Here is a 15,650-nt window from a genome sequence, read left to right as displayed (position 1 = left end):
AAATATAGCCTCTAGGCCAGAAGTTTTCAATCTTTTTGAGTCCACGGTTCCCTTGACCAACTACATTCTTTCTGTGGCACCCCTTTCAGGGGCCCAGTTTTGTCACCTCTTGCCTGCAGAGCTGGCAGCCTCTCACCCTTTTTCAAACACCCTCCTTTGTGGAGTGTTCCCTCAGCCTCCGCTTCTCCAGTCCTTGAGAGTCCTCTGAGCAGCTACCCCCCTCACCCCAAAGAGAGGTGCCTCCTCACAGCGCCCCACAGAGGCCTGGGCAGAGGATTCCCCCAGCCTTAGTGGCCCAACAGAGACTGGCCAAAGGTGAATGTGAAGCCAACACTTTACCATGGGAGGCAGCAGTGGTGGCAGCAGGGCTGCTGCAACGAACAACTGTGGAAGCCTTTGGGAGGCAGAGACTCAAGAAAGCATTAGAGGAGGGAGGGAAGGAAAGAGAGACAGAGGCCAGTGTTACCTGCAGCACCCCTGACCATCATTCAAGGCACCCCAGGGTACCACAGCACACTGGTTGAAAACCACTGCTTTAGGCAATCATAGAAGTGCCTGTTTTCAAGCACAGTGCATGAAAAGCTAGTGTGTGATATACCTGGCAGAGAGATAAAAAACAACAACATTGTTCTCCTACCCAGGGCTATCAACTCAGCTTCTTTCCACAGCATTAAAATTCATTCAGACACCATAACACCCCAAAACATCAGGATTTAATTGACCTGATTATGCATGTTAGACAGATAACATCTGAAGAATCTGAACATGTTTACTGGGCTTTAACAGCTGCATAATAAAAAGAATTTACTGTATCATAGGCTGGAGCTGACTTCCTGCATGCTGTATTAACATAGATGCATTCATTGGCCTGTTGGAGCTGTGATCCACAAAGCAGTTACTTGAATATGCATGCATTTATACCCTCATCCTGACTAAATATATTACAAGTCGCACCAGTATTACTGATACCAAGTAACAGTTTTAGGACTGGGGTGTTAAAATGCATAATGGAACTAAATCAGCTTATCAGTGCTCAACTGGTTTGTGTAGTAGGCTGTGTCAGCTTGCTAAGGATCTCTAATAATAGAAGATATGAATTGGAGCTGTTTGATGATGATGATGATGATGATGATGATGATGATGCTAAAAGCAAGGGATCAAATTGGTTTCTGTTGGTGATACAAGGAAGAAAAGGGAGTAGACAGCCCAAAGGGTAGGATTTAAGCCTCAAACTCCATTGATTGTAGCATGTCTAGGCTACAATCTGAGCAAAGCATGTCTCCAAGTCAAAGACTAGATCCAACACAGTGAGCAAGCAAAGAAATTGATATGTTCACCCTATATAGTGTAATTTGAGGTAAAAAGGAAACCACTTGTGTCTTCTATCCATGAACCCAAAGCTTGGCACCAGGATCTCATGTCAAGAAGAGGAACAGAACTGGAATCCTACATCAAAATCAAATAATTACCAGATGAAGCTCAAGGAGCTTCTATTGATCTGCCCATTTTCAAGGCAGCTCAATTTCCTGCAGTATCTTGTTGATTCTACTGGCAGTGGCAGTTATTTGGCAGAGGAAAATCAAAGGGTCAGGAGCCACACTTTCCGATGTGAATTAAGACACCAAAATTAGATTAGGTGCCTGTATGCATTGGACCTGTCCCAGCTCCAGTTACATTGCCATAAGTGGGAATTGTGCCTGTCCTCTTGTGACCAGGCATGGGTGTGCAATGAAAGCACATCCACAAGTGGACAGCGACAACAGCCAAATATGTGCTGGCATTGCGTTACCCATAACTCATTCGGAAGGATCAGAGAGAGAGATTTATAAAAAGCAGACACACACAGGATTCATGTCCACACTAGTGAGATAAACTGCACAGAGACCCTTACTAGCATCTGAAAGATGATGCCTGTAACCAATTTTAAAGCAAAAAATGCAAGGCCAAGTTTAGAGCAGCTGGATGCAGCTCCTTAATCTGGAAGTGGGCTCTCGCTTGAGCGTTTGAATATAGCACCATTGATAAATGGAAGGCAGCATTAATGCATCACCACTCAAGGGACCTAGTTCTGCCAAGAAAACAGAGCGCGCTCTCCATCCCTGTTATGTCATGCATTCGCTGCCCCTTAAGAGGAGGAAACACCAGTTTCCCTCCTTGCTCTGACAAACCCGAAGCCCTGGTAGCCCATCCAGAAAACATCATGAAACACACACTGTCTCCGGGTTTTTTTTAATGTTACTGGCTACACAAAGCAGGCCTCACTCACAGTGTCTGAGAAGTGCTTGATGGGGATTACTCCCAGGTAAGTGTACACAGGGTTGCAACCTTCATCTTTTAGCAGTGTACCCCAGCCTCTTTCTCCTATGTTGGGAGTTTTTGTCTGGTTGACTGGTTTGAAGTCGCTTTGGGTGCCCTGAGCAAGATGAAGCAACTAAAAAAATTAATAAATAATAATAATTGCCAGGGATATTAAGGCATGCTTTTCTTTTCTTTTTTTGTCTCTTCCTTTACTTTATTTCTCCCCACTTCTTGTGTGTTACAGATGCCTCTCTCCAGCACAGCCTTGCAAAGGGAATGACAGCTTGCCCACCCTGATCTTGGAGCAAGCTAATGGGCATCCTTTATGGCCATCCTTTGCTGGCATTGGCTGCCGAGATCCCCCCCTCCTTTCCTCCCACTCCACTTGCTTCCCAGAGTTGGATCCCCAACACTGATGGGATGTCAAAACCTATTGAGGGAGATAGACAAGCCTTCTGGGGCAGGGGAGGGGGTGGCCATAGTACCTGGAGGCACAGCATTGCCTCTCAGTACACCCCCCACCAAAAACAAAAAAAGGCCCATACACCCTTGGGCCATGAGAGCTGCTCAGCACAGGCACACAAGCCCTTTAGCAGGCAGACTGCATGCCCAGCAGCAACACACGCACCCTGGCACGTTCAGCTCAGGCTCTGCCAGCCCAGGCAGGCTCAGTAGCATTCCCGGCACGCCACAGCAGGATGTCCATCCGAGGCAGAAAGGGAGGCGGTGTCAGGAGAGGGGTTGCAAGGCAAGCTACCCAGAGCTGCTGCCTCTCTTTCATCCCCCCCACCCACCCACCCCCCACTTTCCCCCCTCCTGCAAGGAGCCTGAAGCTGGAGGTTCTTTGTCATTGCCCTAGCTCTCGCCAGCATCCTCCATGAAGCCCCGGAGCTGCGTGCCGCACCTGTCCAAGGCTGCCCGGCTGCCTGGGCGCGCGGCGCAAGCAGGCTGTCGCTCTCGGAGGAGCCGGAGAGGCGGAACAAGGGAGAGACACTCACCGTGCAATGGCTCCGGGCGGCTCGCCTCCGGGTGGGCAGATTCCAAGCCATGGCGATGACCTGCTGCTGCTGCTCGCTCCGAGCCAGGACCCTCGTCTCCTCCTCCTTTCTCCTCCTGCCCGGCTGGAGCAGAAGCCTTCGTTCGGATGGATCCCTCACTCGTCCTCCTCTCCCGCTAGCCGCTCCTCACCATCTCTCTCCCCGCGACCACCATTCATCACCAGGGCTCGCCAAGAGCGAGCAGAAGGGGGAAGAGCGAGAAGGAGATGCTGCTGCTGCTGCCGCCGAATCCGGCATCCTTCCCCAGGAGCCCGAGCTGGGCATGCTCCATGCGCTCTCCGGGGGGATTTAAACGTCACGTGACGCCCGAGCTGTCATTTAGCGCAAGGAGTAAATAGTACCCGAGTGGGGGGGTTAACCCTTCCCTAGCCGGGGAGGGAAAGGTGCTGCGTCAGCGGGGCGCACGCGACCCCCACCTACCCACCCCCGATCGTGCGCGCGCGCGCACACACACACACACACACACAGAGAGCTGGGTCTGGGGGGGGGCTCTGGGGCGGGGGACTGGCGCATTGTTGGAGCCCTGGGGCTTGGGCGATGCGGAGGACCCCTTTGCGCACCCAAAAGTCCAGACATCTTTTGGAAATGTGAGGTTATCAATAGCAAGCAAATGCGGACTCCGTGGTCTTTTTCTCCCCTCCTCCCCACTGCTTCCCAATCCCACCCCACCAAAACGAGGGACTCGAACCACGGACCACCGAGGGAGATCACTGTAGCAATGCAGCTGCGGTCGCTGGGCACACGCCATACATTTAAAGCGCGCGCACATACACCCCAAAAATAGAATACTGGGAACTGTAGTTTGTGAAGGGTGCTGGGAACTGCAGCTCTGTGAGGCTACAGTGCCCAGGGTTGGGGGGGGGGGGTTGCTTTAAATTATACTGCATACACAGCCACAGTCTTTCTGCTTCTGTCTTCACACGCACCACAGATGCTCACCCTCTTTTCATTCACTCTCAGAAACTAAGGCATGGCTGCTCCGCTGCACAACTTCACTTCCCTCTCTCCTCCTCCATATCTGGGGGTCTTGCTGCTTCTTTCGTCCCTTCAAGTCAGTGTCCAGCCATGGCAGGGAGACAGAGACGCAGAACTGGATTCACGGGGCCCGGCAAAGGCTCCTCCAAGGAGCAGATCACGGTAGCCGGCTCTTCCGGGCAGATGCTGCTGCGTCGTTTAGGGAGGGAAGCGGGTTCAGCCATCTTTTCAATACGCTCCATACAGGAGGGGCAGAAACCCAGTTTGTGGGGGTAGCCTTCGTAAAGGAATTGCCCTCCTGTAGCTTTCCTTCACAACTGTCCCTGAAGATTTTCCGCAAAGGGCTGTAGCACCATACAGTCCCCTTTCACCGATATGCTCGCGCACACACTGAATGAATGAGGCAGCTAAGAGTTGCATGCTCAATCCCCAAGTTGCAATCAAGGTATACAGTCCAGAGAAACTAACCCCTGATCCCAGGAAAAGATAATAGGAGAACAGACAGTGCTGTATTACCGAGAGAAACCTGCTCCCAGCTCCGGAAATGGGCTGTGATGAACAAGGGGCATTGAGGGCACTTCGCAGCACAGGCTTCTGCCTGGTTACTCAGAAGTAACTCCTGCTCTATTCAATGGGACTTACTCTCTCAGGTAGGTATATATACACAGTGTATTAAACCATTAACTTCCTGAGTCTCAAATCCCCCAAGGGCACCACGATTAACAGCAGCTGTGAGGGTTTGTGTGGCACATGGTACCTGTGAATTGTACACCCATGGGGCAAATCGCAGTTGGAGAAGAGGGTGCCCAGAAGGGTCCCACCTCCCTTACCTTTTGTGCCTCTTCTTTTAGCTACTTTCATTACAAGTCTACAAAGGGTGGCGGCATTATATGGCTAAAATTCAGATCAAGAGTAGGGCTTGCAGATTGCATTAAGGGCCATCTCCCCCACCCCAGCCAATAACAAACACTGTAAGGTAAAGGGCCATTAGGTCCAGTCGTGACCGACTCTGGGGTTGTGGTGCTCATCTCGCTTTATTGGCCGAGGGAGCCGGCGTACAGCTTCCGGGTCATGTGGCCAGCATGACTAAGCCGTTTCTGGCAAACCAGAGCAGCGCACAGAAACGCCGTTTACCTTCCCGTCGGAGTGGTACCTATTTATCTACTTGCACTTTGACGTGCTTTCGAACTGCTAAGTTGGCAGGAGCAGGGACCGAGCAATGGGAGCTCACCCTGTTGTGGGGATTCGAACCGCCTTCTGATCGGCAAGTCCTAGGCTCTGTGGTTTAACCCACAGCACCACCCACGTCCCCAAACACTGGGGAATACTTTAATAGGAAATATAGCATGCAGGAGTGATTAAAAGCCACCAGCTCCAACCACAGCATAGTCTGGTCCAAATCAGCTATGAACACACTCACCCCAGCTGTTAAAAAGAAGACCATGAGAAATCTTGTTCACGGGTCTCCCATGTCAAGTCTAGTTTAACTCTCACAGTTCTCTGGCAACCCTCACCCCACGCTGGCACTCCTCAGAGAGAAGGTTGCACAATAGGATACTGTGCCAATATTTGGGACTCCTAACTGCTTCGTTATAGCAAGGGGTTTAGGTAACTATGTGAATTTAACAAGATTTTGTGTTTTCCGCACAACTTTATATTTTGGTAACGGAAGACCAGGGACTCTTCCAGCATGCAGGATTTAAGGTTGCAATCCTATTCGCCACTTATCTGGAAGTAAGCCCCATTGGATTCAGCTGACCTGATTAGATCTGCTTAGGCTTGCACCAGACATCCATTTGTAATGTGAATGCGAAACCGAACATTCAGTTGCCGCTTCAGGAGATATTTTGGTGAAATTTGAGCCTGGCCCCCTCACTGGACAGTACCTTTAAGCAGGAAAAGCCAGGGCTTGGGTGTTCTGTACAATGTGTATAGGGCCCACCTTTTGGAATGGTGAGCCCTATTACTGACTAGCTAGCATCTCAATTTCATTAATAATAATAAAAAAAACCATTTTCCTGTGCTTTACGTCCCACATAAACACTCACGCATCAAGTATGTCACAGTGGCCTTGGAGACCAGAGTTCACATGTCAAGGGCTGGAAAACAGTTAAGCCTCTTAGAGGGTGTAAAGAAAAGCTGTTGTTTATTTTTATTTATATACCGTATATCTGTATCTATAGCTATAGCTATAGACACACACACTTTGCTGCCTAAGACAAATGACAAGATAGTGCCCTGCCCTGTCCCTCCAAACATGCACGTACAGAAGACAACTGGGTTTTTCCACAGCAGTGGAGGGACAGCATTCTGTGCTGTATTGGAAGGCAGCAGGCTGGTCAAATAAACACAGGGCAGGTTGTAGGCACACCGAGGTATGTCCTGGAACACTTTATGGATGCTGCCCACCCCACTCCACCCCCAGCATCTGCTGCCTGAGGCAACCACCTTACTCTGCCCAGTCCTTTTTTCTGGGGGTACTCAAGGGTACACAGTACCAGCACTCTTTTTCTAGAAGAAAAGCACTGACTCTGCCTAATATTGCAAGGCTGGCTGTCCAGCCTTGATATGCAGCTCCTCTGTGGGTAAATTTGGTCTCAGACCACCAAGTGCATGTTTTCCAATAGGTATTACAGAAACATTAAGGGCCTTTTCCTTAATGGTTTTGGGGGTTTTTTTGTTTGGCGGATGTATTCTGCAACATGTCATTGATACATTAGTGGTGGACCATCCACACATCATGCCACATTGTTAGTTGTTTTGGCAGCATTCCCCAATGTTATTGCATTATTGCCACCCAGAGGGACACCCTTTCATTACACTGCAAGAAATGCAGGACAAAAATTAATCCTGAACATTTGCAATATAAAAAGTTTAAAGGATTTGAGCAGGACGTTATAGAACATGCACCAAGTACAAATGGAGTATGTCTGCCCTGAAGCCTTTGCAGGCATAAACAGCGTTGACAACAGGCCTGTGTATAACTGCCCTGATACCATTATGAGCACAAATCATGAGGAATGTCCAAAGATGTCTGGAGGGGCTATGAGAAGAGCTGCAGGTTCAGTTATAGAGAGAGATCCTTCAGAATGGGGTATCTGTCTGTGGCTGGCATCTAGCTGCTCTTTCTGAATGGGCAGAGCTGGCGCCACAGATGGTACAGGGTTGGGAGGGGTCACAGGAAGGAAAAATAACCACTCTTGAGCCTCTAATCCCCTCAAAGCTTTAGGGGATGATGGGAGTGGATTGGCTTTCACTGGAGGCTTTGCTCCATTGCGCCCCATATTGCCAAGCCACTCCCACACGACAGATAGGATGCAGCCAGGAATTAACTCCCTCCCTGCCCACTTGGCTCTTAAACACAGCCAAAGCAAGCTTCAGACAACCATGCTTGAGAGGAGGAGGAGGATGAGGAGGATGAGAGAGAAACAGGCCTTGTTTTGCAAGCTACCCAAGGCTGCCAAAGGGGTCTTTAAAAAAAGAGAAGCAAAGCTTTTCACTTAAAAAATCACGACAGTGCAAACTTCTTTACTGCAGAACAATCCAAACTGTGGCCCAGTTCATGTATAACATCAAGCTATTGCTCAGCACAAATATAGAAATCTGTTGCTGCCCGAGACAAATGACAAGGTAGCTTCCTGTCCTGGTTTTTACTCACAGTAAAAATCATAGCAGTGCTTTGCTCATCCCCTGATCCTGCTGCCACTGCAGTTTCCAAAGCTAGACCCCAGTTTGGCTTAGAACTAAATCTGAACCAAGGGTCATGGTTTGTTTCACTTCTGACAAACCATGAGCTGTGTAGCCAAGGTTTGCTCCTGGTTATTTGCTTGAAGTTTGTCTGCAAAAGACAACCCATGATTCTGGGTTCAGACATAATGCTGCTAAGCCTAACCATGGGTTAGCTCCAGGCAGCAACAGAACCAAGGAAAGGAGCAAAGCAGCCATGATTTTTATTTTGTTTTATTTATTTATTTATTCTGTATTCGCACTTAGCCATGGTTTGGCTTAGAGATATGTGTGAACAGTTTTAGCAGCTGTGTTGGTTTGTCCCCTGTGAGGGTGGGGAAGGAACACAGAGGAAAAGAGATATTTCTTTACAATTTTGAGTTGTCCTTGTGTATCATCTCACCAAATAATGAAGGGAACATTACTATATACATCAAGTGAAGGTAAATAACAGTTTTTGCTCACATTGGTTAGAGCTGTTGAATAGGTTCCAGTATGGGGTTAGGTTCTAAATCCAAGTAATTCATTCTGTGTTTAAGAACCTTTGGTTATGATAAATCAGGGGCTTGGATCCAGACTGAGCTGCAATCCTACATATGCATTTACCTGGGAGCAAGTCCCATTTAACTCAATGGGACTTGCTTCTAAGTTGACACTGATAGCAGGTATAGGGCACCTTTGGCTGCCAATATGTTGCTGAACTACAACTCCCATGCCCTCCATACCTGTTTACCAGAGTAGTAGTACCAACATAGTACATGTTAGTGACTCTTCCTTAGTTTTGCACTCACAATCACTATCAATTTACAGTGGTACCTCAGGTTAAGTACTTAATTCGTTCCGGAGGTCCGTTCTTAACCTGAAACTGTTCTTAACCTGAAGCACCACTTTAGCTAATGGGGCCTCCTGCTGCTGCTGCGCCGCCGGAGCACAATTTCTGTTCTTATCCTGAAGCAAAGTTCTTAACCTGAAGCACTATTTCTGGGTTAGCGGAGTCTGTAACCTGAAGCGTATGTAACCCAAGGTACCACTGTACTCTGATACTCAGTGTGGTTTGAGTATTGACTGGTGGAAGGCCAGGGTTCAAATCTCCACTCAGCAATGAAACTCACTGGGGGAACCTTGAGCCAGTCACTACTGCCCAGCCTATCTTACCTCACAGGGTTGTTCTGCTAATGAAAACAGGAAGGAACCATGTATTCATGCCACTTCGAGCTCTTTGAAGGAAAGGTGGCATATAAGTGCAATAAAGGATAAACCAAGTATCCTGAGTCATTTAATCTGGCATAAACAGAAAGATCTTAGACATACTCAAGAAAAGAGCAGCACATAGTATACCGATTCTGCGCAATAAACACCGTAGCAAAAGTTGGTCGCTGAACACCTTCCGCTCTAGACAAGTGACAGAAAGTCAATGACCCAACCACTCTTTTTGTATAAATTGTGAGCTTTGGCACCACCTTGTGGAAAATTACTTCACATGTAGAGAGATCAAGAACATGAAGACACTACTCTGGAATGCAAACAAATGTATTTTATACTACTGCTCTGGAAACTGAACAAGGTCTTTTATGAGCTCTGCAGAAGAATACATGAACTCCCTGACATAAAGCCAGCTGGCTCCGGGGAGGAATGTAGCAGCCAAAATAGGTTCCAGAAGGGAAGGCCATGGAGAATGCAGGCCGGACAAGATGTTAAAATGTATTTATCTTAATTCATACAGTGTATTTCTACACAAAGCACCCAACGTGGTTAACCACAATAAAAATATGTTAACAAGCCTACCTATAACAAATAAGCCAGGGGTAGACAGTGAGATGTCCTCCAGCCACTGTGTACTACCACTCCCATCCTCCTTGGACAATAGTCATGGTGGCTGGGACTGATGGGAATTGTAGTCCAAAACATCTGGAGGGCACCATCTTGGCTCCCCTTGCAATAAGAAAATAGAGGAGATGAACCCCATCAGTCCTAAAAAACCAAACAGCACTAGATGAAGTAGGACCATCATCTTGGCTTATCCTAAAAATTAGCAACTAACTTACTTGATAAAAAAGATTGCTCCATTTGACATGGTGTCCATCTCCCAGCCTTTGGGCATCTCTGAAAAAAACAATGACAAAAGCTGGCATCAGTCACTCATTAGAAGTGGGGAACTCTTGGTTTGACGGGGGGGCAGGGAGGCCCCCATGTTAGTCACTATAGGGGTGGCATTATGAAGGAGGAAGACCTATATACAGTGGTACCTCGGGTTACATATGCTTCAGGTTACATACGCTTCAGGTTACAGACTCCACTAACCCAGAAATAGTACCTCGGGTTAAGAACTTTGCTTCAGGATGAGAACAGAAATTGTGCTCCGGCGGCACGGCAGCAGCAGGAGGCCCCATTAGCTAAAGTGGTACCTCAGGTTAAGAACAGTTTCAGGTTAAGAACGGACCTCCGGAACGAATTAAGTACTTAACCTTGAGGTACCACTGGATCTCTGGCCAGCAGCATAGCAGTTCTACACACTGAGGGGCAAACTAAATGTTCTGCAAGAGATCCAGAGTTGGATCACCTGAATTATTTTAATTTTTCAAAAACCAATTGATTTGGATCAGGTAGGTTTGCCATATTTCAACAGAGGACTCCTTCAAATAGAGGCTTGCCCTTGGTAAAAATAAGACACATGACAACCGTGCCTTGGAAAAATCTATATAGGGTGGGATATAATGAATCACCATAGAACAGCATCAGCTGTTGTTGAGGGTGTGATTGTGTGTGTGTGTGTGTGTGTGTGTGTGTGTTTTGTTACTGTTTCACCTCAAGTGTACTAGAATTTGTTAATATTTCAAAAAAATTGCTCTTCTCCACCCTCAACACATATTAATTTGAAATGGTGTTCCTGACTGGACCCAAAACTCAAATGTAGGCTGCCTGTTTTCAGGGCAGAGTTTTAGTTCAGGAGAGTCTTCTGCAGAATAAAATTTGAATAGGGTAGTATGGCTATGTTTTTCCCCCACCCCCAACTTTCACAGTTTATATTTGAAAGGACAGCCACAGGTGAACCCTGGGGAGGGAGGGAGTGGGATCCTCGATGAAAGAGGCCTTCCTGTCTGACAACTCTTCGGCTTCCCAATTACAAACCTGATTTTCAGCTGTGTGGAATGTTGCATCTCAGGAAATTTCACCTGAAACCGACCCATCTCCTCCCAAATCACGCGCTGGCCTTTGACTTTCAAAATGGTACACCAGAGTATCTCTTCTTATATTCTGCTCCCTTCGAAACCAGGAGCAGGGAACTTGTAGCCCTCCAGGTGTTGGTGGGCCATAACTTCCATTATCTCTTGCTGGGGCTTATGGGAATTACAGCCAAATAAGCTCTGAGACCATCTTGGCTGTGAGTCCTGGAAGACCTTTTCCCACCTGGCCTGGGAGGGCGGGGACCTGACTGACTCCAGCTGCAAAAGCTGAGGCTGCTAAACAGACCCTTCGGCCGGGGTACTGTTTAGACGAGTTTTGTTGGTGGAGGATTAGTGCTGTTAGATACACAAAAAAGTAATATCACTATCCGCTAAGTGTACATAACATTGTGCCATAAATTGTGGTTTCTCAAATGAGTATTGGATTGTTTTTATTTTGATTATATATTTTGTGGTTTTGCATTCTGGTTTTGTTCTGCAAGCTGCCCTGAGATATATAGGGCGGTATATAAATTCAGCAGCAAATAAATTCTCTGCATGCAGACATCAGGGATTTTTTGAGACTGGGTGGTGCAGTGGTTCAGATATCTGATGAGGACTAAGGGGGACCCAGATTTAAACCCCAACTCGGCCATAAAGCTCGCTGGGCAATCTGGGGTCATTCACTGTTCCTCAGCCTATTTTACCTCAGAGGGTTGTTGTGAAGATAAAATGGGGGTGGAGTGGGAGAGAGAGCAAGAACCACAAACACTGCCAGAGCTTCTTGCAGGGAATTCCAGAATGATTTTATATTTTACTACTGCTACTACTAATAATAATATCATCACTATTGGTGCATGGAGGAGGAAAAGGAAGCAGGCAATAAAAAAAATAGGAAGGCTTCTTACAATGTCATTCATTACAAAGTGCAGGCTGTTAACAGGCAAGCCCCACTGGATTCCTCCAACCATACTGGAATGCTTGAATCTTCCTTTCTCTGATGTGGCTTGTAAAACTGATGGAAAGCTCAATTCGTTTTTTACATCCATGCCAGCAGCTTCTATGCTCCTCTCAGTCCACGCACAGGCAAGCAATATTTTTATTTGCAGCCAGCTTCACCTTACAGCACTCCACTCCCATAAGCTGAACCCAGTACACTCTAGTATCTGTGTCTGTCTGATTCTGGATATTGCATGAGACTTTTAAAACGTTTGTCACTGAAGGGTATTTCAAAGGTCATGGAGACACTTGTGGATGGAATGTGCATTTTAACCATACTATCTGTCTTTCCTCAATACATTCAGCACTAAACAGCAAAGTTAATCTTTCTCAACAGAACTTTTAAAACTGGAAAAATCATGGCATCGCTACAGAGAAAGTTCTTCTCCTGCGTCAGCTGCTTGCAGATTCACCTCACCCAAAGTAGAGTCATTTACACCTGAATAATGGACATCTTTTTTTTTTGAGGGTGTTATGTACCTATGTCCTGATGCACCTCCAGGTATAGATCATAAATCTCAGTTTGAAACACACAAAATAAAGCACATGTGTTATCCCTGCATAAGCAAGTGGCATTTATTGAACCAATGTTAATCGGTTTCGCCTTGGATTCCCACTATTTCCCAGCACTTCTCGGAAAGAAACATCAGATACTATTCTAACACAAATAGTGTTGGCCAAGAGATGTTCTGTCAGTGAGAAGAAGGTAGGATAATTATCAACAGAAGACGACAACTATTGTATTGGAAGTAATAGCATCTCCTTACCTGACCAAGCAAAATGACCACTCTGGACGGGACAACCACTGCCTGGGTGTGTCCAGCAAGTAGATTTTGTTTCATCACTGCAAAGGGCAAAACAATCACACTTAGAAAGTTTAAGGATTATCACCATATTCAAGAAACATCCACAACCCAAGGGCCAAGATTAATCCAGATTGCTACACTTTGGTATACAGGAGAGCATTCATAGTAGGGTAGACTTAAGGCTGACTTTCCAGTGGCCACCAGAAGGAGAAATACAGCTGTACAGCTCAATAAAATGTGCCACGTGTGGGCTCCCTGACTTTAAACTCTGTCATGTTTGCCAAAGGTTAAGCCATAGACTGGCAGTCTGCTGTGTGGCAGGGAGGAGGAGAACATCACCCAAGTCACCTTGAAATGCCTGAAGGGCAAGGGAAAAGGTATCCCATATACAAAGAGTGAATTCATTATGGAAGTGTGGAACCTTACATAGCAAAAATGGCATAATCTACACACAAGAGGGAACTACCACAGGGAGAGCAATGGGGGTTGAGCATGCTTAGTGGGCACAGGATGCTGATTTGGCTAATGGAAAAAAGATGAAAAAATTGTGTGATGGTAGAATGGAATATCCTGGAAAAGAACCGAACAGACCACTCCATACTGCAACATTTTGGTGAAGTTTCCACTTGCAATAGTAATATTTAATTTAGATACAGCTTTATAATGTTTAATTTTTTACATATTCTGTATTCTCAGTACAGTGGTACCTCGGGTTACATACGCTTCAGGTTAAAGACGCTTCAGGTTACAGACTCCACTAACCCAAAAATAGTACCTCGGGTTAAGAACTTTGCTTCAGGATGAGAACAGAAATCGTGCTCCAGCGGCGCAGCGGCAGCGGGAGGCCCCATTAGCTAAAGTGGTGCTTCAGGTTAAGAACAGTTTCAGGTTAAGAATAGACCTCCGGAATGAATTAAGTACTTAACCCGAGGTACCACTGTAATCCTGACAACAAGCTTGCAAGGTAGGTCAGCTTTGTCATCCCTGTGTTGCAGACATCAGGGCAGAAACGGAGAAAAAGTTGTTTGCCCAACGCCACCTAGTGATCTTGTGACAGAAACCAGATTTGAACTGGGGACTTCCTGGTTCAAAGCTTAGTTCATGGGACGCCGTCTGGGAGACGAGAAACAGCAGTCTGAGAATCCTGCAGCAGCAGGTAAGGAACATTTCACAAGCTAGGCTAAGGACATTTTTAAATTTTATTTTACTATGAAATGCTGGTGAACATCAGTGATACAGTACACAAAACAGGGAAGAGCCAGCAGGTTCTCCCCAATGAAAGTTTTGTAGTCAGATCATATAAGCAGAAATTCAAAATGCAGTTGTAATCCTAAAAGACATTTACAATCACATGCTTAGAATTGATGGAACTTGCTTCCAAGTGATTGTGCTGAGGATCAGGCTGCAAGTATTCATGTTTCTTTTTGATAATTTTATTGTTCCTTCTTTTTTGCAAACTTTTTGAGGATTTCTACCAACAAGTGGTGTATACGTTTTATGAAATGAAAGTAAACAAATAAAGTGTCATTTGCCAAAGTGGCCTATGACCCCTTGCTCTGTGCAGTGACTTAAAACCCAATCCTGTCCTTCTCTTGTGCGAACTGTTAGCATTCTTTCGGATTGTCTCTCCACAAACACACATGCCATTCCCACCAAAGAGTTGGCCCAGAAGTCTATGCACCTGGACCTGGCACAAACGGGGACTCCTCCAACCATCCAGCTGCAGGAAAACCACAAACAACAACAGAGCAAGAACTGAACGTACTTGATAAAGAAGATTCTCCCGTCTCTGCAAACTCCATAAGTCCACCTGCCAGGCAGGTCGAGCCAGTCAATGTCCTCGGTGGCCATAAAGCCCTTTCCACTCACTGCAAAATCCACCAAGAACAGGGAAGAAAAAGAGCCAAAATTGCTCCCCTCCTTACCCCTGCACCCCTGCTTTCAGCAGGAAGGGACAGTGGCTGGGGGTGTCTAGTCAAGAGAGCACAGATACCCAGCCCACCTGAGCCAGTCCCACCAGGATGCAGGCTGCCCAGCCCTTCCACAGAAACTCTTGTTTTTGCTGCAAATAGCCCAGGAGGGAGGAAAAACACAGCTGGCTGGTTAACCCTTCCAAGGTCCGCTTGTTGATCTTCCACCAAAAACCTGGAGCACCACAGGGTCCTCTCCAGCAGCAGCAGCAGCAAGGGCAGACATGCTAAAACTGCCTGACTGTTTGAGAAGGCAGTTTCTTTCCTCCACTGCCTACTCAATCTAATTACCACAAATTAACTCTGGGTGAGGAGTGAGGGAGTTCTGCAAACTGAGCCCAGTGTCTGTGGTTCTCGCCTTCAAAAGCGGGAGGCATCTTCTGTCTCACTGTAGTCATCAATTAGAGCTTATTCACCAGGAAAGGTGGGGTTTGAGAACTTCCCCTCCATGGAGGGAGGGAGGGAGGAGGAAGAGGTCATAAGTGCCTGCTTATCACCAGGGGCATGTGTTCCAAGCTCTCTTACCACAACCGGGAAGGGAGAATGACAGCCTCACTAGTACACTTAATCCAGGAGAAGAAGAAACCTGGCCACTAGTGGAGCAAGGCATAACCAAGTGGCCAGGCTGCTTTGCTGAAGCATCATCACAGATCA

General features: G+C 46.9%; 1 protein-coding gene across 11 annotated transcripts in view; it reads right to left on the bottom strand.

Moving 5' to 3' along the window:
* PLEKHA6 (pleckstrin homology domain containing A6) overlaps positions 1-15,349 on the bottom strand; it is a 216,325-nt gene extending 200,976 nt beyond the window's left edge. For 6 of the 11 annotated variants that reach the window (XM_081009988.1, XM_081009991.1, XM_081009993.1 and 3 more), the window contains exons 1-3: positions 14,792-15,347; positions 12,988-13,064; positions 10,103-10,160 (exon numbers count right to left, since the gene is read on the bottom strand). In XM_081009988.1, coding sequence (XP_080866114.1) covers positions 10,103-10,160; positions 12,988-13,064; positions 14,792-14,877 — 221 coding nt within the window. In that variant the 5' untranslated portion in view covers positions 14,878-15,347. Of the gene's footprint in view, positions 1-3,296; positions 3,452-4,295; positions 4,322-10,102; positions 10,161-12,987; positions 13,065-14,791 lie in introns of those variants that run through there. The other 5 variants (XM_081009980.1, XM_081009994.1, XM_081009987.1 and 2 more) reach the window with 5 other exon arrangements.
* Positions 15,350-15,650: the final 301 nt, after the last annotated feature.

This window comes from Podarcis pityusensis (genome assembly GCF_964106645.2).
Source record: "Podarcis pityusensis genome assembly, chromosome: 6".
Classification (NCBI taxonomy): Eukaryota; Metazoa; Chordata; class Lepidosauria; order Squamata; family Lacertidae; genus Podarcis; species Podarcis pityusensis.
The sequence above is the reverse complement of the archived record's forward strand: the minus strand, read 5'-3'. Positions and strand labels throughout refer to the sequence as shown.